The 24,297-nt window shown below is 43.3% G+C and overlaps 1 protein-coding gene across 1 annotated transcript in view; it reads left to right on the top strand.

Moving 5' to 3' along the window:
- LOC110493964 (V-set and transmembrane domain-containing protein 2-like protein) overlaps positions 1–24,297 on the top strand; it is a 73,276-nt gene that overhangs the window by 43,470 nt on the left and 5,509 nt on the right. The window contains exon 2 of the mRNA XM_021568597.2: positions 18,401–18,567. Within this exon, the coding sequence (XP_021424272.1) occupies positions 18,401–18,567 (167 nt within the window). The remainder of the gene's footprint in view (positions 1–18,400; positions 18,568–24,297) is intronic.

The following is a 24,297-nucleotide window of genomic DNA, read 5'->3' on the forward strand; positions in this document are numbered from 1 at the left end:
TGTCCTATCACTGCAACTCCTATACGGACTCAGGAGAGGGGAAGGGCGAGAGCCATGCACCCCCCGAAACATGACCCTGCCATGCCGCACTGCTTCATGACACACTGCTCACTTAACCCGGAAGCCAGCCGCACCAATGTGTCAGAGGAAACACCATACAACTGGTGACTGAAATCAGCATGCATGCGCCCAGCCCTCCACAAGGAGTCGCTAGAGCATGATGGGACAAGGACATCCCAGCAGGCCAAACCATCCCCTAACCCGGACGACGCTAGGCCAATTGTGCGCTGCCTCATGGGTCTCCCAGTCGCGGCCAGCTGCAACACAGCCTGCGATCGAACCTGGGTCTGTAATGATGCCTCAAACACTGCGCCACTCGGGAGGCTGGGAATTAGTATTTGACATGTGTACATACAGTATATATACAGTGGGGAGAACAAGTATTTGATACACTGCCGATTTTGCAGGTTGTCCTACTTACAAAGCATGTAGAGGGGTTGCAACAATGGCAGCGGATAGTTTTAGAAAGAGAGGATCCAGATTGTCTAGCCCAGCTGATTGTACGGGTCCAGGTTTTGCAGCTCTTTCAGAACATCTGCTATCTGGATTTGGGAGAAGGAGAAGCTGGGGAGGCTCGGGCGAGTAGCTGCGTGGGCGGCGGAGCTGTTGTCCGGAGTTGGAGTAGCCAGGAGGAAGGCATGTCCAGCCATAGAGAAATGCTTATTGAAATGTTCAATTATCATGGATTTATCAGTGTTGACCGTGTTACCTAGCCTCAGTGCAGTGGGCAGCTGGGAGGAGGTGCTCTTGTTCTCCATGGACATTACAGTGTCCCAAAACAATTCCCAAAACTTCTTAACCTCATTGAGCATTCTGCACTGTGCTCTTGCGGTCATCTTTGCAGGTCGGCCACTCCTAGGGAGAGTAGCAACAGTGCTGAACTTTCTCCATTTATAGACAATTTGTCTTACCGTGAACTGATGAACATCAAGGCTTTTAGATATTTTTGTAACCCTTTCCAGCTTTATGCATGTCAACAATTCTTTATCTTAGATCTTCTGAGATCTCTTTTCTTCGAGACATGGTTCACATCAGGTAATGCTTCTTTTGAATAGCAAACTCTAATTTTGTGAGTGTTTTTTTTATAGGGCAAGGCAGCTCTAACCAACATCTCCAATCTTGTCTCATTGATTGGACTCCAGGTTAGCAGACTCCTGACTCCAATTATCTTTTGGAGAAGACCATTAACATAGGGGTTCACACACTTTTTCCAACCTACACTGTGAATGTTTAAATTATGTATTCAATATAGATATGAAAAATACAAAAAAATTGTGTTATTAGCTTAAGCACACTATGTTTGTCTATTGTTGTGACTTAGATGAAGATCAGATCAAATTTGATGACCAATTAATGCTGAAATCCAGGTAATTCCAAAGGGTTCACATACTTTTTCTTGCCACTGTATAGTCACTGAAAGGAAACAAATACTTTGACCCATGTTTGTTCATAACCATTGCGCTATATCTATCTATCTTTCCATCAGTCTGTTTGTCTTATCATCGCCATGTGTCTGTATGTCTGACTGTCTGTCTTTTCAGCTAGATACTCTTTATCGACACGAAATATACAAAAGTATGTGGACAGCCCTTCAAATGATTGGATTTGGCTATTTTTAAATCTAACACACAGCCATGCAATCTCCATAGACAAACATTGGCAGTAGAATGGCCTTACAGAAGAGCTAAGGGACTTTCAACATGGCACCGTCATAGGTGGCCACCTTTCCCAAAAGTCAGTTGGTCAAATTTCTGCCCTGCTAGAGCTGCCCAGGTCATCTGTAAGTGCTATTTTTGTGAAGTGGAAACAAGGAGCAACAACAGCTCAGCCATGAAGTGGTAGGACACACACATGCTCACAGAACAGTACCGCCAAGTGCTGAAGCGCATAGTGTGTAAAAATCATCTGTCCTCGGTTGCAACACTCACTACCGAGTTCCAAACTGCACTGGGAGCAATGTCAGCACAATAACTGTTCGTCGGGAGCTTCATGAAATGGGTTTTCATGGCTAAGCAGCCTAAGATCACCATGCGCAATGCCAAGCGTCGGCAGGAGTGGTATGAAGCTCGTCGCCATTGGACTCTGGAGCAGTGAAAATGCTTTCTCTGGCAGTCCAACGGACAAATCTGGGTTTGACGGATGCCAGGAGAATGCTATCTACCCCAATGCATAGAGCCAAATGTAAAGTTTGGTGGAGGAGGAATAATGGTTTGGGGCTGTTTTCATGGCTCTGGCTAGGCCCCTTAGTTCCTGTATACAATGACATTCTAGACGATTCTGTGCTTCCAACTTTGTGGCAATAGTTTGGAAAGGTCCTTTCTGTTTCAGCACAATGCCCCTGTGCACAACACAAGTTTCATACAGAAATGTTTTGTCTAGATCGGTGTGGAAGAACTTGACTGGCTTGCACAGTGCCCTGTCCTCAACCCTATCTAACACCTTTGGGATGAATTGGAACATTGACTGCAAGCCATGCCTAATCACCCAACATCAGTGCCCAACCTCACGAATGCTCTTGTGGCTGAATGGAAGCAAGGCCCTGCAGCAATGTTCCAACATCTAGTGGAAAGCCTTCCCTAGAAGAGTGGAGGCTGTTACAGCAGTAAAGGGAGGACCAACTCCATATTAATGCCCATGATTTTAGAATGAGATGTTCGGCTAGCAGGTGTCCACATTACTTTTTTGCCATGTAGTGAATCGTGCTCTGTATTTTTAAGCCTGAAGCATTACTGATATGAAACCAGTTATTTTCACATTTCTAAAACAGGCATGAGCAAGCACAAACAAGATTAAGAAACGCATATAGTACCAGTCAAAAGTTTGGACACACTTACTCATTCAAGGGTTTTTCTTTATTTTTACTATTTTCTACATTGTAGACATAAAAACTATGAAATAACACGTACGGAATCATGTAGTAACCAAAACAAGTGTTAAACAAATGTAATACTTGAGATTCTTCAAAGTAGCCACCCTTTGCCTTGATGACAGCTTTGCACACTCTTGGCATTCTCTCAACCAGCTTCATGAGGTAGTCACCTGGAATGCATTTCATTTCACAGGTGTGCCTTGTTACTGTAAACGCTCATTTGATTAATTACAATAACATCACATCAACAACCCTCTACCACTGCATGGTTATGAAAATCAACAACTCTAATTTAGAACGTTACCATGTTGCTGATTTTGCAAAATAATTCACTGTTTCCTTTCATGCAGTCAATGCATACAGAATCACTCTTCCGTGTTATTTTTTGTCAATTTCCTATACACGGGGGGATACAATGCTTGTTTTCATCTTTGATCTTTGAAATGGTTCTAATTCTCTGTAAATTGGTAGGGCCAAGGCTGCATGCATCCTTCCTTTCTGGAGTATAGAAGGACATCATGGATGGAATTCCTACCTAGAGACGTCCTTTCCACTCTGCACTCACTCACACACACCCACACACAGACACACGTAAGGAGGCACATAAGCACTAGTGTGCCACTGAGAGCATCACTGTGTACCAGACAGGAGAGGAGGAACAGGGACTGCACACTCAGCGAGAGAGAGACAAAAGAGAGAGATGGGGGGGGGGGGGGTTATAGAGAGGGAGTGAGTGAGAAGTAGAGAGAGAACAGAGGTGCAGGGGGTATAGAGTGGGAGGAAGGAGTGAGAGAACAAGAGGAGAGGCAACAGCTCTCAGTAGAGGGGAACCAAGAGGGAGAAGGTTGAGGGTTTGTTTTAGAGGATGAAAGCAACTCAGTGTGAGTGTGAAACTGTAGGTGAGGGAGAGAAAGAAGGAACAAAACATAAAAGGATACACACCACAGGAGGTTGGTGGCACCTTAATTGGGGAGGACTGGCTCATGGTAATGACTGGAGCAGAATAAGTGGAATGGTATCAAATACGTCAAACACATGGTTTGATTCCATTGCATTCCCTCCATTTCATCCATTATTATGAGCCGTCCTCCCCTCCGCAGCCTCCTCTGATACACACATATGAGAGAGTGAAAGATAACAATCGAGAGAGAGGGAGGGGAATTTGAGAGAAAATGCTTGAGTCTGCATAATTAGTATTTTTAGTAAGTGTCTTTTGGGTTGGATGGATTTGAAAGAACAGGGTCTACCTCAAAGCTATAAGAAGGCAATTCCATGGTAACAAATTTGGTTTGTATGGACTTGACCAAATCTGCTCCAATCATAGACATCTATTTTCAAGTTTGGACATCGCAGTACAGCACAGTAGAGTATAGTTCACTCTACTCTAGTGTGCACTACTGTACAGTACTGTAATGTATTGTACTGACCTATACTATACTTTTCTTTACTGTACTGTACTTTACTGTGCTGTCCAAACGTGTGAAAAAGACATATGTGATTGGTTCAGATTTGGACTACTTTTCAACGCCCATAGACGTCCGGTGTCAGTCTGTGCTTAGTGGGTGAGAGGGCTGGTTCCAGTAAATGGAAATAGAGGGGGCTCATGGGTAGATAAGAGCGGGAAGAGGTGACATTAACTGAAAAGAGAGGGGCAGGGAGAGAGAGAGGGAGGGCAGTCCAGACTGTTTTCACACTTTTGCTTTGACCACCACGCAACAGAAAGAGAAAGAAAACAGTTATGGGCTGAACATAACAGTATGCCAGTAGCAGGTGACCCAACTGTGGAATTCCCATTGTAGCCAATTCAGTTGAATCATATAAAATCAAATTTGATTTGTCACATGCGCTGAGTACAACAGGATTTTTTTTTAATTATGAAAAAGGCAATGCCACAGAGTGACATTCTCCACAATCGCACCATTGACAAGACTAAATAAAAAGATAGCTTGAGTTTTCTAACATTTTCAAGTTTCCCAAGTGGAATAGAATAACCCTGAAGGAAAGTTTATATCTTAAAATCTCCTCCCCCACTTTCTCTTCTCATAGACAAGAGTTTTTAAAAAGAAAATAGTTCGAATTTTAGAGCCAATCTCAATCGAGATGACCTCCCATTCAAATAAATTATGCTTCTTAGCTTTAACATACTAGACCCTACTCGACCCTACCCTACATACTAGACCCTACCCTACATACTAGACCCTACCTTATAGTGAAATGCTTACTTACAAGCCCTTAACCAACAATGTATTAAGTAAAAAATAGAAAGTAAAAAATAGAGCAGCAGTAAAATGACAATAGAGAGACTCAGGTAATATGTACATGTAGGTAGAGTTAAAGTGACTATAAAAAGATAATAAACAGAGAGTAGCAGTGTAAAAGAGGGGGCTATGCAAATAGTCTGGGTAGCCATTTGATTAGCTGTTCAGGAGTCTTATGGCTTGGGGGTAGAACATGTTAAGAAGCCTTTTTGTCCTAGACTTGGCTCTCCGGTACCGCTTGCCGTACGGTAGCTGAGAGAACAGTCTCTGACTTAGGGTGGCTAGAGTCTTTGACAATTTTTAGGGCCTTCCTCTGATACCACCTGGTATAGTGGTCCTGGATGGCAGGAAGCTTGGACCTAGTGATGTACTCTACTGAACCGTACGCACTACCCTCTGTATTGCCTTGCGGTCGGAGGCCGAGCAGTTGCCATAACAGGTAGTGATGCAACCAGTCAAGATGCTCTCAATGGTGCAGCTGTAATCTTTTCAGTCTCCTAAGGTGGAATAGGCTTTGTCGTGCCCTCTTCACGACTGTCTTGGTGTGTGTGGACCATGATAGTTTGCTGGTGATGTGGACACCAAGGATCTTGAAGCTTTCAACCTGCTCCACTACAGCCCCATCGATGAGAATGGGGGTGTGCTCAGTCCTCCTTTTCCTGTAGTCCACAATCATCTCCTTGATCACGTTGAGGGAGAGGTTGTTGTCCTGGCACCACACGTCCAGGTCTCTGACCATAGGCTGTCTCATCATTGTCGGTGATCAGGCCTACCGCTGTTGTGTCATCGGCAAACTTAATGATGGTGTTGGAGTTGTGCAGTGTTGAGTGAACAGGGAGTACAGGACGGGCCTGAGCATGCACCCATGAGGGGCCCCCATGTTGAGGACAAGCGTGCTGGTCAGGAAGTCCAGGATCCAGTTGCAGAGAGAGGTTTTTAGTGCCAGGGTCCTTAACAGAAGTCATTCTGATTTTTTTGGTCATTCTGTTACAGATTTGGTAACAGAATGACGCGTTTTAATCACTTAAACCAAATTTATATCAGTATAAACACTATAACTAAGTAGATCTATCTTGTTATGTGGTGGAATATTATATTTATTTGAGAGACTTTGTAATTTCTTTAAAAAATATATATTTTTCAATATCAATTAATTATTGCAATAATGAAACCGTCGACCCGGCAGTCTTGCCTACCCTTTACAGACCATGCTGTTCCTTATATACCTGTTACTAAGATTGCTCAGTTTTAGCTGGTTCAACCCCTCCAATATAGTTTGGGGGCAACATAAGCCACTTTGGGTTCCTCCTGTGGTCATCTGCCAGGATAATAATGAGGCCTTTGTTCTGTTCCTCCAGGCTATCTCTATCTTGATGGCTCTCACCACATCTGATCTATGGAAAGCCAGCTGTAGGTTTTTTATCACCAAGCCACCAAGCTCCATAAAGACTCCTCTCAGTTAACTCAGAACCTTACTCTAATAAATAAAACAACCATTTGGTGCATAAACATAACATTACATTGTAATCCAGCTACCACATTCCCCCATTTTGACAATTCTCTCAACTTAAAAGCAGAATTATAAGGTTTAAAAAAAACAACATTTATTCCGGTTAGTGCCTAATGAACATGCCCTGGGACAAGTATCATGATTCCACCATGTATAAGGCATCGTCTATGGACTCTATGTTCTATTAGCATAAACCTGCTATAGTTCCTGAGTATTATCATTATCAAAAATTACAATTTGGCAATGGATATAAATCCAATAGATTAGGATCAAATTTACTCTCAGGACCAGAGTTCACCTCTCCATTCTCAAGGCATGCTGAGAATAGTCATTGGTCAACATTTTCAGTACACAACAACTTCTTTATCTATGTCACAATCATCATAACAACAATCAAAACAATCAATCCATAATACATTAATTGCCCCGATTAACATACCAAAAATTTCTCAAATCAATTAGGCAGTTTAAAGAATCATTCAGCTTCCAAATCATAATTAAAACCCAAATAATTATTCTAACAAAGTTTAGAATGACATTGCTCAGTGATTCACATTGGTTCTATCACCCAAAATGAAAACCCTCAACTTAACACACTGATAGAATGTACATTTAAATTACTATACAAAAGATTAATCTCATAATTCTAGTATTAAGTTTCTCATCAGGGTTATAATTGCAGATCAGTATCTCAATGCATTCCTAGCCTAAATCACTATACATTTTGCAGTGTATAAACCTCCTCAATCAACCTGATACCCCAAAATAAACATTTTAGACAAGTCTAAATCAGTTACGGGCACAGGTGACCAACCCCCTCCTTTTCCCGGCCCTCAATCTTGTGGCATTTCTTAATTTTTTCTTCTGCAGATATCTTTACAGTTCAAAGTGGATGGCCCATGACAATGTCCCAATTTCAATGTCTCACTTGAACCCCACCACAACTCCTACTATGTCTTGTCCATTTGCCAACCAGTATACAAGCAATATGAGAGAAGTTTTGGAATGGATCTCTCCCCATGCTCACTCCATGTGGACTTCTGTTGTATTCCTGGGAGAAAAGGCATGAGAGAAAAGGCAGTTGATAACTTCAACAGGATGCTGTACACCGATTGCTCGGTTCGGACTCAGGTCACTCGGTAGAGGTGGTGCAGGACAGGGCCGTAGTGAACACCATTTCTTCACCTGGTTAGAGGATGTTTTGAGGTCCACACCATTTGGTAAAATTACCCCTCCCGTGCATTTAGATCCCATCTCCACCATAACCTTAAGAAAGGACAGATCAGAACAATAATTCAGTTCAGTGCATCTTTGATTCCGTAAATCCAAACAAATGATCTACTGTATGACAAAGTATTACTACAATCCAATATTCTTAATGCAAATCTCTAAAACACATGTCTTTGAAAAAAAATAACATCACATTCTGTTGAAACAATTTTTCCAATTAGCCCTATACTCTCCTTATCACACTGTTAACCTCATGGCAGAGTCATAGGGTCAGGAAATGCTCCCGATCATTCAGCAGACCCAATCTGGTGAGATTTATCGAAACAACCATTTGGTGCATAAATATAACATAATCTTGTAATCCTGCAACCACAGTTACTTCTGCGAAATGTAATTACCTTCCCTCCTCATGAAGGAGAGAAATAAGAAAATATCTTAAAGATAGGTGGGTTTTTTGGAACAGAATGACAATTATTTCTTAAATTTAACAGAAGGCAAATTATTTTTGCAAAGCTAAATATAAACGTTGATATTATTTGGCAGGGTCTTTAATTCAACATGAATGTGTTTTCATGTATTGTTAATAGCTTTTAAGACTTTTTATGTTTTCTAAGACTGCTTTTTCATCTGATACCAGATTCAAAGTCTTTGCCTATTCCACATTTTTAGGATGGAAAATGGTTGAATAATGTATATGCCTTAATTTCTCAAAAATATAGAATCTTAGCTTTCATTTTATGTGCTCGTGGGGATTTTTTTTGACGTGGAAATGTCGAAGACCATCCTACTGTGGTGTGGAATCCCAAATCTAAGCCTCATACAGGACTCCCTGCATATCGCTGTCCTTGAGATGACTTTGCTTTACTTTAGGGTTCCATCTGTTAGGTTATGGATACAGAAGACTGAGGGCAGCAAAGGCAGTTTGTCAAAATTAGACTTCACTGTCTGCTCACTCACGGCTTTCATGGCTCTTCTCAAGCTGTATGCCTATATGAAAGTGATCACAAACCAAAGCTGTAGTTCATTGTTAAAAAATAAATAACTTCGCTATGATCTTTTTTGTTCATTTTCTCTCTGTCAACCACCATCCTTCACCTATTTATTTGTGCTCGTGTTTATCTTCTTTTAAGTTAGATAATATGAGCAAACAACTGTCTGGTGTCTGCTGTTGTCAATAGACTGCCAAGCACTGTTGCTATCTTGGGTATGCCACACTTTAATTTGGATGTTCCAATAAACCACTTTTAAAAAAGGAGAGTGCATGCCTTCACACTGTTCATGGTTCAAAAAATGACAATGAAAGGTCAATGTTTGGGTCACTTTCTGTTCTGTGTAATGCACCCTTTGGAGCATTTCAAGTGTGTGTAGGCACCCTTTAATTATATGTGTGCAGTTTTCAGACAGTTTTATAATGTAGCATGTACCATGACCATTGCCCTCCAAAAGTGTTGTTGGGTTTATCTCAGCGGTATAAAGTGGAGTATTGGTTTCCACATGTAAGATGGCGCCCACAGATATGGCAGCTCTACTTCTAGCTCCGAAGAAACTTTGCAGTATTTCATTTTTTGTTATTTCGTACATTATTAGCCCAGATTTCTTTGGTGTTATTATATACAGCCGGAAATAACTTTTGGATATCAGAGCGGTGGTAACTCACCAGCATTACGACCAGGAATACGACTTTCCCGAATTGGATCCTATGTTCGTACCCCCCAGGGCAATTTAACTTATTCCAGAGACTGCTCCAAAATACCACTGGCAGAGAAGAGCTATTTGGAGTGGACTTCTAGTCCGACTCAGGAGGCGTGCACATTATCCACCACTTCTGAGTACAATACTAGCTAACACTCAGTCTTTGGATAATAAAGTAAACGAGCTCAGGGCGAGGATCTCCTTCCAGAGACATCAGGGATTGTAACATACTCTGTTTCACGGAAACATGGTTCTCTCGAGATATACTGTTTCCTTCCATTCAGCCATCTGGGTTGTCAGTACATTGTGCAGACAGGAATTAAGAACTCTCCGGGAAGAAGAAAGGCGGTGGTATATGTTTCCTGATTAACCACTCTTGGTATGATTGTGATAACAAACAGAAACGGAAGTCCTTTTGTTCACCCAACCTAGAATACCTCACAATCAAATGCCAACCATATTACCTCCCAAAATAATTATCTTCGGTTATAGTCACAGCCCTCAAGCCGATACCATGACGGCCATCAAAGAACTACACTGAACTACACTGGATGCAATCTGGAAACCACATATCCTGAGGCCGCATTTATATATTTTTAACAAAGCAAATGTGAGGAAAACGCTACCGAAGTTCTCCCAACACATTGACTGTAGTGCTGGTAAAAAATTTGGACCCTTGCTACTCAACTTTTCAAAATCCCTACAAGGACCTCCCCCACCCTCCCTTCAACAAATCTGATCACGATTCCATTTTGCTCCTCCCTTCCTATAGGTAGAAACTCAAACAGGAAGTACCCGTGCTAAGGTCTATTCAACGCTGGTCTGACCAATCGGAATCCATGCTTCAAGATTGTTTTGATCACGCGGACTGGGATATGTTCCAGGTAGCCTCTGAGAATAACATCAACGAAAACACAGATATGGTGACAGAGTTCATCAGGAAGTGTATAGGAGATGTTTTGTGACTATTAAAACCTACCCAAACCAGAAAATGTGGATAGATGGCAGCATTCACGCAAAACTGAAAGCGCAAACCACCGCATTTAACCATGGCAAGGTGACTGGAAGTATGGCCAAAAATGAACAGTGTAGTTATTCCTTCCATAAGGCAATCAAACAGGCATCACATCAGTACAGAGACAAAGTGGAGTCGCATTTCAACGGCTCAGACATGAGACTGATGTGGCTGGGTCAACAGACAATCACGGACAAAGGGAAAACCAGACACGCCGCGACCACCCACGTCTTGCTTGCGGACAAGCTAAACACCTTCGTCTGCTTTGATGACAACACAGTGCCACCGTCGCAGCCCGCTACCAAGGACTGTGGGCTCTCCTTTTCCGTGGCCAGCATGAGTAAGACATTTAAGTGTGTTAACCCTCGCAAGGCTGCCAGCCCAGACGGCATCCCTAGCCACATCCTCCCTTATAGGGCACTCCACAAACTCTGGGTCATGATCCCCACCACAATTGCAACACGGCTGCTCTTCACTTCGATTTTTGTACACTCCACTCATCTGCACACACTTGAAACATGTCCAAATCCTTTACAGTTTTTACATTGTAGTGGTTTTGGCACAAATGCTCTTATCTCATATACCCTAAGTGCTCACTATCAAAAATGATAGAACTGACATGCTTTCTTCCTTTTCTCCATCTACCATCGGGGTCAAGCGATGAGCACCAATCAAACCTGGGATTCTCGATGTAAGGTTTTCCACCTTAACTTCCCTCAACACCCTTGAGGTAACTTCCGTCGACACCCCTGGGATGACTCCCTTAACAGATGCCCAACTCTGGAGTTTGAAGCACGATACTTCAGATGACACAATTCTTGTGAGGCCCGCTGACCTCGTCCTCTATTCCTAAGGCACATAATTCATTATTAGAACAAGCCCACTCTAATTGATTTCACTTTTCGCGGCAAACGATTCACCCGCTTCATGACCCCAGATAAACATCCTTGTTAAAAAAAAGCAGCCCAATTTATTTTTCCTTTATTTAACTAGGCAAGTCAGTTAAGAACAAATTTTTATTTTCAATGACGGCCTAGGAACAGTGAATTGCCTGTTCAGGGGCAGAACGACAGAAGTGAACCTCAGCTCAGGGTTTGAACTTGCAAACTTCCGGTTACTAGTCCAACGCTCTAACCACTAGGCTACCCTGCCGCCCCGATAAGAAGTGAACCCTTGTACGACATACACTTATCATACTCTTAAATTGTTGACACCTTTTTCATTCCATTCTTCGACTACTACTGTTGTCTGTTCATCTTCTCCAACTCTGCACTTCTCGTTTCAAATTTGACCTCCTCTTCCACCATGATTCCTCATGGTCCTCGACCTACTATCGACGCCGAAAAACCATGCATGTAACCAAAATCCACACGTGTTTACTTGGTTTTGAGCATGTGCCGGGGAAATAAATTTAAACGACAGTACCGGTGGGATGAGAACTTGTGCTCCATAAACCACACCCCAGTGGGCAGAGGCATGTTGCTTGTTCACTGGGACACATTTTACCACGAGAAAGACAGATAGCCCTCTCATTTTACAATGGTCTACGCTAGTTGACAAGCCAGACCTGCTTGACATTCCCTCTCTCGTCGCCCTCTGTCCCTCTCTCTCTCCTTCTCACATATGAGGCTGCTCCCTGGCCACGAGCAGTGGAGCGTCGAGGACAGACTTGTGGGAGCTCAGTCAGTCAGTCTGTGCTGAACCTCCCTCCCGAAAGAAAATGTATTTCAATAAACACAATAGCATTTTCATTAGTTTATGCAACTGTAGGCTATGTGTGCAAAATAATAAACACTAAAACACCACAATAAAACACCAAAAACCATTAAATAAACAACATCGCAAGGACCATTCATTATTCATTTGTTAAGGGCAGGTCTTAACTCTTGAAACTCTGGGGGCGGTATTTCATTTTTGGATAAAAAACGTTCCCGTTTTAAACGGGATATTTTGTCACGACAAGATGCTCGACAATGCATATAATTGACAGCTTTGGATAGAAAACACTCTAACGTTTCCAAAACTGCAAAGATATTGTCTGTGAGTGCAACAGAATGTTACAGGCGAAACCCAGATAAAAATCCAATCAGGAAGTGCCCCATATTTTGAAAGTGCTGCATGCCAATGACTCCTTATATGGCTGTGAATGGGCTACGAATGAGCTTACGCTTTTTACGTATTCCCCAAGGTGTCTACAGCATTGTGACGTATTTTTACGCATTTATGTTGAAGAATAGCCGTAAGTGACCACATTGAGCAAGTGGTCACATGATGGCTCCCGCAGAAAATCTTGCGTAAAGTACAGAGGTAGCCATTATTCCAATCGCTTCTAATGAGAAACCAATTGTCCCGGTGGATATATTATCGAATAGATATGTGAAAAACACTTTGATGATTGAATCTAAACAACGTTTGCCATGTTTCTGTCGATATTATGGAGGTAATTTGGAAAAAAGTTTGGCGTTGTAGTGACCGCATTTTCCGGTCGATTTCTCAGCCAAACATGAAGAACAAACGGAGCTATTTCGCCTACAAAAATAATATATTTGGAAAGAACGGAACATTTGCTATCTAACTGGGAGTCTCGTGAGTGAAAACATCCGAAGTTCTTCAAAGGTAAATGATTTAATTTGATTGCTTTTATTATTTTCGTGAAAATGTTGCCTGCAGCTAGCAGGACATAATGCTATGCTAGGCTATGATAAACTTACACAAATGCTTGTCTAGCGTTGGCTGTAAAGCATGTTTTGAAAATCTGAGATGACAGTGTGATTAACAAAAGGCTAAGCTGTGTCTCAATATATTTCATTTGTGATTTTCATGAATAGGAAGATTTTCTAGGGATATTTTTGTCCGCTGTGTTATGCTAATTAGCTTCAGGCGATGATTATGTTCCCGGATCCGGGATGGGTAGTATCAAGAAGTTTTTAAGGAATTCATTTATGAATTAAAAATGCATTTCAAAAGAACAGAATGTCATATTTTGAGTTCAAATATATTACTGTGCTTTGAGTGTAGGAGTGCATGTGGGGTGCGGATGTAATAGCAGTAATTCTGCCCCCAAAAGTTCTATTTTGAAATATAGCTCATTTGTCAGAGTTGTTTGGCAAGCATAGGTGATTTGGAAACTGCAGAATCTGCTCTTTCTGATACTATATAGACATCAAAATGTCTTACCTGCTTGTGACACTGTAAGATAATTAGCAAAAGTCACTTTTTGGCACTCCATTTAATTTCCCTACCTCTGTTGTCAATTCCAAACTGTGCTGTTTATCAGATTATTCATATACAATCTAACAATTGATAATTTTCTCACCCATTGGACTATAGTCAATTTAATGTTTGTCTTTACGCTAACTCTATTATTATAAGTGTGAAATTAGTTTTGATGTAGTTTAGATTTTGTTTCAATGGGCCGTCATTAGCTGCAGATGCCTGACAGGCAGGGGGGAAACATTGATATGTCCTCTTAAAACTGCTTAGAACACAAATTCTGTTTGTGTTATTAAGATTCTAACAACGATAGTTTGTTAGACTTATTTAGCAAAAGTCAAGGACGAGTGGGACATAACTTTAAAAATGACAGGGTAATAAAAAAGTGCATGTGTTTTGAGTCAATATGATGCTCTCTGCTCTCCTAGTGTTAAATGGTTACATTTGTGGCCGCCTTGTCACTATCTCCTGGTCGCTGAGCCTAGCCTAACCTACTACCTCCTGGTCCTTGAGCCTAGCCTACTATCTCCTGGTCCCTGAGCCTAGCCTAGCCTACTACCTCCTGGTCCCTGAGCCTAGCCTACTATCTCCTGGTCCCTGAGCCTAGCCTACTATCTCCAGGTCCCTGAGCCTAGCCTACTATCTCCAAGTCCCTGAGCCTAGCCTACTATCTCCAGGTCCCTGAGCCTAGCCTAGCCTACTTCCTCCTGGTCCCTGAGCCTAGCCTATTATCTCCTAGTCCCTGAGCCTAGCCTAAACTACTACCTCCTGGTCCCCGAGCCTAGCCTATTATCTCCTGGTCCCTGAGCCTGGCCTACTATCTCCTGAGCCTAGCATAGCCTACCATCTCCTGGTCCCTGAAACTAGCCTACTGTCTTCTGGTCCCTGAGCCTAGCCTAGCCTATTGTCTCCTGGTCCCTGAGCCTAGCCTAGCCTATTGTCTCCTGGTCCCTGAGCCTAGCCTACTATCTCCTGGTCGCTGAGCCTAGCCTACTATCTCCTGGTCACTGAGCCTAGCCTACTATCTACTGGTCGCTGAGCCTAGCCTATTATCTCCTGGTCGCTGAGCCAGTAAGATGTTGCCAAGCCTATTGGGATTATTACTGTTATAGGGCATTATGTTCCAGCCTCATAGTCTATTAATTACCGGCCTATGGTTTACTATGTGTAGGTCTATGTGAGTTGCATGTTAAATGCAAGAGTCATGGATTTACATAGGCCTATAAGACTATTTGGTCTCTAATGCGAAATCACATGTTAGATGGTTTGTTGTGTGCTATCAATTACAGTCAGGTATAGAATAGGTTATGCTTTTATGATGATTTGAGTGGCTAAACATGGACCTTTTATAAATCAAGCTGTGGACACCATAGATCGAAATGGCTTACATTGAGCTATAGCCCTGGTCTTTATTTTTACCTTTATTTAACTAGGCAAGTCAGTTAAGAACACATTCTCATTTTCAATGACGGCCTAGGAACTGCCTGTTCAGGGGCAGAATTACACATTTGTACCTTGTCAGCACGGGGATTTGAATTTGCATCCTTCTGGTTACTAGTCCAACACTCTAACCACTAGGCTACCCTGCCACCCCGAGGACAAAGTAGTATATTTTCTGTGTGACATAGGATGTGAAATCTGAAACCACTTGACGCTGGAATGTCACTCTTAGCATTTCATTGGCTCTTCTGACAGTCCATCAACTCCTGTCTAAACCCTACATCACAGACACTGACAAAGCATATGCCTGCAATCCATATATTGTAGTGCAGCAGGAGAGAGTGGTTTCACCACTGTAGCACATTTATAACCATTAATCTAAAATAATTTGTACATTTTAAACAAAAAAAAACACTTTATGTTTTTCACAGACGGGCAAAATTAATATGAGATGAAAGGTGAGTGCCTAACGAGTTCAGGAAGCCAAGATAAAGCTCTCTGCGATTCACAGCGATTGGGGGCAGGCATTTTGATCAAGAGAGACCATTTAGAAAATATGCAAATGTTCTGTTACACTAAACATACACATATGTATTTTACAATTATAAGGAAGGTGAAATCTTATCATTAGTTGTATCATTAGATTATACTATACTATATTTATAAAGAATATAAGTAATTTCAAGCCTTATTCATACCATTTTGTTGAATAGGAAATGCATCATATAAAATATTTTGTATTTTCATATTTGAATCATATTTGTACTGTGAACTTGCGCTTGTGTCCTCAAAAGTGACTACACCCCAATTTGTACCTGAAAGGTGAGATTTTAACCTTTCTTGGAATATGCAGCACTGCTAGTTATTGTTTATGGCCCTCTCATGGTAAATAATTACTTTTGGGGATTACGTAGATTGCAGAGGAGCTTTATTTCATAGACTAAAGCATGTTACCTCTCGTGCCCCCAGTCTAGTGAAATACTCGGTCTCTCTGGAAGATAGATGTATCCTATCATAATAAATACACTACTTTGACAGACAGCACCTCCCTTAGCCTACTCTCTACCCACCACGATACCTCGTACGGGTCCCCTTTTCATGGTCAACTTTTCCTTTGAACCGTACTCCAGGTCGCAAGTTTTCATTTCCCAACTTTCTTCCTTCCCACCATTCTCAGGCACAGCAGCAGCTGCACCTTCCAGACCCTCCGCTATTTCTCCGCTCTTCGACTCACCCTTACTCTCTACAGCTTTCCCAATCTCCATCTCACTCCCTCTATGATCACTACCATCCAGAGGAGGCTGTTGGGAGGCGCTATAGGAGGACAGGCTCATTGTAATTGCTAGAATGGAATAAATGGAACGGAGTCATAAGTAGTTTTCGTGTGATTGGCAAGAATATAAAATAAACAAATAGGAGTAACCCACTTGTTCAGGACAATGCACTTACTCCCAAAATAACTCACCACTGTAAGTACATAGTCATATAAAATCAATATGGAGAGAGAGTGAGCAAGAGCGAGAGATCTTTTTAGTAAAAAATGTGGGACTCAATGGGGTGTGATGAGTGTACAATCACACATGACCTCAGGCTGCTACGCTGTGTAGAGCAGGAACTGAATGTACTGAACATACATCTAGTTTCACCACACATTATTAACCACCATCATTAGCGTGATGATAGATCAAATGAAGATAGATCAAAATGATTGATGTGAATGTAATGAACCAGTTGTCATTGTCCTGAAAAGCTACTGGGGATGCAGGCTTTCGTTCCAGCCCAGCACTACCACACCTGATTTAACTTAGCATGGTCCAGTTTGAAGATCACGATTAGTTGATTATTTGAAACAGGGGTGTTCATGCTAGGCTGAAGCAAATGCATGCACACCATGAATGGGAATTGGAGACCCCTGGAATATACCTTGATTTAATAGAGGCATGATACGGTCATAATGTGTATTGTGTTCTCTAAGCGTTTGTCGTGTAGGGATGCTGGGACAATATTTTATCACAACAGAAGACAAAGGCTGCTCTATGACAGGTGTAATGTTTCCTTAATGCTTCTTTATGTTCTATACACAAGGGGTCGCTGCAGGAGAGATGGGAAAACAATAGGCAGTCAGGAAGGATTGCGAAATGTAATGGACGCAGAAATGCCTACAACCCTTTTAATTATTTTCCATAGGGGTATATCTTTTCAGGGGTAAATCACTTAGATAAGACACACATTTTCACAATCGTACTATCCATATCTATTGAAGTAGTTATTTATTATGATACATTTTGTATGCATGCTTCTCATTACCTAAAGGACAACATCCTTAAAAAGCATGACCCAAAATGTGATTAGATGAGCCAGTCGAATTGCATTTGTCTGATACATCTGTAATGTCTTTAAGACACACAAAACATCTCTCCTACTGACATCTCCCTAAAGTATACAAGAACATCCCTTCCAAAATCCCCAAAGTGCCCTTCAACTTAACTATCTTCATCCTTGCTGAAGTTTTATCCTCATAGCAGATGGTGCATGTTAAACAACAACACATCGCTTAAACAGAATACCAGTGGCTACCTTATCTTTCAAAGACTTGTCTATAAGACTAAAGCACTTGGTGGAGGAAGCCTTTGTGGTGGTGAAGTTATAAAGGATGATTAGTCCATGAATTAGCAATGTGTTTTAAGGGAGCAGTTAACAGGATTTAGCGATGGTCTAATAGCTGGATGTGTGGGGATAGATAAGGGATATGAGGGAGTGATGTCTTTGTTTGAGAGATGTCCCAGGCTACTTTAGCCCTCTGAAGGATCACGGAAACTAAAAAGCCCACAGCAAAGCTGGGTGGTATTCATTAGGTGCCAAATGGAAAACACACGACTGAAACAGGGAGGGACTAGCTGAAGATGTCCAATAAGAAACATTATTGTTTAGTGTTACTGTTCTTTAGCAATTATTTTGCTAAAGTTTCACAGACAGGGACTTTTTTGACCCTTTCGTGATTTAAAGTCACAAATGTATCACTTTTATTTCCAGTGCCACTCCTGGTTGGTCACTTTTTCTGGTCACTTTTCGGGTGCATACATGCTCAGTCTCTTCACTCTTTCTCCATTAAGCTCTCTTCACGGAGGTCCCTCATGACACCACAACGCATAGCGGTCAGGATGTGGAGATGGCCTGTTCATTCCGGGGGGCGGGGCCCTCCTACTCCCTGGAGATCCAGTGGTGGTACATGAAGAACCACAGAGACTGGCCAGAGAAACCCGCCTGGACCTCCAATCAGGTGAGCCGCTGAGAGGAATACGGTCGGAGGGCGGGACTTGCCTTTTAAGGGGAGATTGTAATGGCCGTTGGGTGTTTGAGTGACACGTGAGTCAACGATCCGAGTTACTGTTCTGTGATTCTGTTTGACATAGAGTAGCAGTGGTTGTGTTAGCTCAGGACTTGGTGAGCACAATTAAACAATGTAGTTCCACTCACTAAATATTAGTAACTGTCAACCCTGGTTTGTCTATTGAAAGGTTACAAATGGAGCCCCGAATCACTACTTTGAGATACATGTGTCGGTGTGTGTATAACATTTTCCCAACCTCCTAGTGTCAATACAATATTCACTTGAGTTATTTTCTTGTTTCATAAAAGAGTAGCCCTGTATCTGATTATCATTATCATCCATATTTGATTAATTCTCAGCTAAAATATTTATTACCTTTTAAAATGTATTCTAAATGTACAGCAGTCGGGTTTTAGACCAGGTCATAGAACTATCGCTGCTGCATCCACAGTTATAAATGATGTTGTTAACTGTATGAATAAAAAGCAACATTGTGCTGCCCTCTTCATTGACATGTCAAAGGATTTCGATACTGTTGATCTCTCACTGCTAATTCAGAGGCTTTCCTCAAATTGGCCTAGACCAGGCTGCATGTAACTAGTTAAAAAATACTATAGATATAAAACTCAATGTACAGTACATTCTGAAAATATTTAGACCCCTTGAATTAAAACATTTTTGGTGCGTTACAGCCTTATTCAAGAATTGCTAAAATAGTTGTTTCCCCCTCATCAATCTACACACAGTACCCCATAATGACAAGTTAAAATCAGCAAAAACATTTTTGCAAATGTATTTTCAAAAAATGAACTGAAAAATCATTATTTACATACTGTACATTTTCAGACCCTTTACACAGGACTTTGTTGAAGCACCTTTGGCAGCGATTACAGCCTTGAGCATTCTTGGGTATAACGCTACAAACTTAGCACACCTGTATTTGGGAAGTTTCTCCAATTCTTCTCTGCAGATCCTCTCAAGCTCTGTCAGGTTGGGTGGGGAGTGTCACTGCACAGCTTTTTTCAGGTCTCTTCAGAAATGTTTGATCAGGTTCAATCAATCAATCAATCAAATTTATTTTATATAGCCCTTCGTACATCAGCTGATATCTCAAAGTGCTGTACAGAAACCCAGCCTAAAACCCCAAACAGCAAGCAATGCAGGTGAAGAAGCACGGTGGCTAGGAAAAACTCCCTAGAAAGGCCAAAACCTAGGAAGAAACCTAGAGAGGAACCAGGCTATGTGGGGTGGCCAGTCCTCTTCTGGCTGTGCCGGGTGGAGATTATAACAAAACATGGTCAAGATGTTCAAATGTTCATAAATGACCAGCATGGTCGAATAATAATAAGGCAGAATAGTTGAAACTGGAGCAGCAGCACAGTCAGGTGGACTGGGGACAGCAAGGAGTCATCATGTCAGGTATTCCTGGGGCATGGTCCTAGGGCTCAGGTCCTCCGAGAGAGAGAAAGAAAGAGAGAATTAGAGAGAGCATATGTGGGATGGCCAGTCCTCTTCTGGCTGTGCCGGGTGGAGATTATAACAGAACATGGCCAAGATGTTCAAATGTTCATAAATGATCAGCATGGTCGAATAATAATAAGGCAGAACAGTTGAAACTGGAGCAGCAGCACAGCCAGGTGGACTGGGGACAGCAAGGAGTCATCATGTCAGGTAGTCCTGGGGCATGGTCCTAGGGCTCAGGTCCTCCGAGAGAGAGAAAGAGAGAAGGAGAGAATTACAGAACGCACACTTAGATTCACACAGGACACCGAATAGGACAGGAGAAGTACTCCAGATATAACAAATTGACCCTAGCCCCCCGACACATAAACTACTGCAGCATAAATACTGGAGGCTGAGACAGGAGGGGTCAGGAGACACTGTGGCCCACTCCGAGGACACCCCCGGACAGGGCCAAACAGGAAGGATATAACCCCACCCACTTTGCCAAAGCACAGCCCCCACACCACTAGAGGGATATCTTCAACCACCAACATACCATCCTGAGACAAGAATGAGTATAGCCCACAAAGACCTCCGCCACGGCACAACTTAAGGGGGGGGGGGGGGGGGGGGGGGGGGGGGGGGGCGCACCAGTATTTGGGAAGTTTCTCCCATTCTTCTCTGCAGATCCTCTCAAGCTCTGTCAAGTTGAGTGGGGAGCGTCGCTGCACAACTATTTTCAGGTCTCTTCAGAAATGTTTGATCAGGTTCAACTCCGGGTTCTGGCTGGGCCAATCAAGTACATTCATTGTCCCAAAGCCACTCCTGCTTAATATTGGCTGTGTGCTTAGGGTCATTGTCCTGTTGGAAGGTGAACATTTGGCCCAGTCTGAGGTCCTGAACGCTCTGGAGCAGGTTTTCATCAAGGATCTCTCTGTACATTGCTCCCTTTATCTTTCCTTCAATCCTGACTAGTCTCCCAGTCCCTGCCGCTGAAAAACATTGCACCATGCTTCACTGTAGGGATGGTGCCAGGTTTCCTCCAGATGTGACGCTTGGCATTCAAGCCAAAGAGTTCAATCTTGGTTTCATCAGACCAGAGAATCTTGTTTCTCATGGTCAGAGTTCTTTAGCAGCCTTATGGAAAACTCCAAGAGGGCTGTCATGTGCCTTTTTTTGAGGAATGGCTTCCGTCTGACCACTCTACCGTAAAGGCCTGATGGATGGAGTGCTGCAGAGATGGTTGCACTTCTGGAAGGTTCTCCCCTCTCCACAGAGGAACTCTGGATTTCTGTCAGAGTGACCATTGGGTTCTTGGTCATCTCCCTGACGAAGGCCCTTCTCCCCCGATTGCTCAGTTTGGCTGGGCGGCCAGCTCTAGGAAGAGTCTTGGTGGTAACTAACTTCTTCCATTTAAGAATGATGGAGGCCACAGTGTTCTTGGGGACCTTCAATGCTGCAGAACATTTTTGGTACCCTTCCCCAGATCTGTGCCTCGACACAATCCTCTCGGAGTTCTAAAGAAAATTCCTTCGACCTCATGGCTTGGTTTTTGCTGTTTTCTATATGAACACAGCAGCCACGTCATTAACGCCACCGGATGCAGTTTATCATGGCACATTCCGGAGACGGGCACACCGTGCACCATTCCCTAGCATTCTTCTTGCCAATGTCCAGTCTCTTGACAACAAGGTTGATGAAATCCGAGCAAGGGTAGCATTCCAGAGGGACATCAGAGACTGTAACGTTCTTTGCTTCACGGAAACGTGGCTTACTGGAGAGACGCTATCCGAGGCGGTGCAGCCAACAGGTTTCTCCACGCATCGCGCAGACAGAAACAAACATCTTTCTGGTAAGAAGAGGGGCGGGGGCGTATGCCTTATGACTAACGTGACATGGTGTGATGAAAGAAACATACAGGAACTCAAATCCTTCGGTTTACCTAATTTAGAATTCCTCACAATCAAATGTAGACCGCATTATCTACCAAGAGAATTCTCTTCGATTATAATCACAGCCGTATATATCCCCCCCCAAGCAGACACATCGTTGGCTCTGAATGAACTTTATTTGACTCTTTGCAAACTGGAAACCATTTATCCGGAGGCTGCATTCATTGTAGCTGGGGATTTTAACAAGGCTAATCTGAAAACAAGACTCCCTAAATTTTATCAGCATATCGATTGCGCAACCAGGGGTGGAAAGACCTTGGATCATTGTTACTCTAACTTCCGCGACGCATATAAGGCCCTGCCCCGCCCCCCTTTCGGAAAAGCTGACCACGACTCCATTTTGTTGATCCCTGCCTACAGACAGAAACTAAAACAAGAGGCTCCCACGCTGAGGTCTGTCCAACGCTGGTCCGACCAAGCTGACTCCACACTCCAAGACTGCTTCCATCACGTGGACTGGGACATGTTTCGTATTGCGTCAGATAACAATATTGACCAATACGCTGATTCGGTGTGCGAGTTCATTAGAACGTGCGTTGAAGATGTCGTTCCCAGAGCAACGATTAAAACATTCCCTAACCAGAAACCGTGGATTGATGGCAGCATTCGCGTGAAACTGAAAGCGCGAACCACTGCTTTTAATCAGGGCAAGGTGACTGGTAACATGACCGAATACAAACAGTGCAGCTATTCCCTCTGCAAGGCTATCAAACAAGCTAAGCGTCAGTACAGAGACAAAGTAGAATCTCAATTCAACGGCTCAGACACATGAGGCATGTGGCAGGGTCTACAGTCAATCACGGACTACAAGAAGAAATCCAGCCCAGTCACGGACCAGGATGTCCTGCTCCCAGGCAGACTAAATAACTTTTTTGCCCGCTTTGAGGACAATACAGTGCCACTGACACGGCCTGCAACGAAAACATGCAGACTCTTCTTCACTGCAGCCGAGGTGAGTAAGACATTTAAACGTGTTAACCCTCGCAAGGCTGCAGGCCCAGACGGCATCCCCAGCCGCGCCCTCAGAGCATACGCAGACCAGCTGGCCGGTGTGTTTACGGACATATTCAATCAATCCCTATACCAGTCTGCTGTTCCCACATGCTTCAAGAGGGCCACCATTGTTCCTGTTCCCAAGAAAGCTAAGGTAACTGAGCTAAACGATTACCGCCCCGTAGCACTCACTTCCGTCATCATGAAGTGCTTTGAGAGACTAGTCAAGGACCATATCACCTCCACCCTACCTGACACCCTAGACCCACTCCAATTTGCTTACCGCCCAAATAGGTCCATAGACGATGCAATCTCAACCACACTGCACACTGCCCTAACCCATCTGGACAAGAGGAATACCTATGTGAGAATGCTGTTCATCGACTACAGCTCGGCATTCAACACCATAGTACCCTCCAAGCTCGTCATCAAGCTCGAGACCCTGGGTCTCGACCCCGCCCTGTGCAACTGGGTACTGGACTTCCTGACGGGCCGCCCCCAGGTGGTGAGGGTAGGTAACAACATCTCCTCCCCGCTGATCCTCAACACTGGGGCCCCACAAGGGTGCGTTCTGAGCCCTCTCCTGTACTCCCTGTTCACCCACGACTGCGTGGCCACGCACGCCTCCAACTCAATCATCAAGTTTGCGGACGACACAACAGTGGTAGGCTTGATTACCAACAACGACGAGACGGCCTACAGGGAGGAGGTGAGGGCCCTCGGAGTGTGGTGTCAGGAAAATAACCTCACACTCAACGTCAACAAAACTAAGGAGATGATTGTGGACTTCAGGAAACAGCAGAGGGAACACCCCCCTATCCACATCGATGGAACAGTAGTGGAGAGGGTAGCAAGTTTTAAGTTCCTCGGCATACACATCACAGACAAACTGAATTGGTCCACTCACACAGACAGCATTGTGAAGAAGGCGCAGCAGTGCCTCTTCAACCTCAGGAGGCTGAAGAAATTTGTCTTGTCACCAAAAGCACTCACAAACTTCTACAGATGCAACAATCGAGAGCATCCTGGTGGGCTGTATCACCGCCTGGTACGGCAACTGCTCCACCCTCAACCGTAAGGCTCTCCAGAGGGTAGTGAGGTCTGCACAACGCATCACCGGGGGCAAACTACCTGCCCTCCAGGACACCTACACCACCCGATGTCACAGGAAGGCCATAAAGATCATCAAGGACATCAACCACCCGAGCCACTGCCTGTTCACCCCGCTATCATCCAGAAGGCGAGGTCAGTACAGGTGCATCAAAGCTGGGACCGAGAGACTGAAAAACAG

This window comes from Oncorhynchus mykiss, chromosome 17 (genome assembly GCF_013265735.2).
Source record: "Oncorhynchus mykiss isolate Arlee chromosome 17, USDA_OmykA_1.1, whole genome shotgun sequence".
Taxonomy (NCBI): domain Eukaryota; kingdom Metazoa; phylum Chordata; class Actinopteri; order Salmoniformes; family Salmonidae; genus Oncorhynchus; species Oncorhynchus mykiss.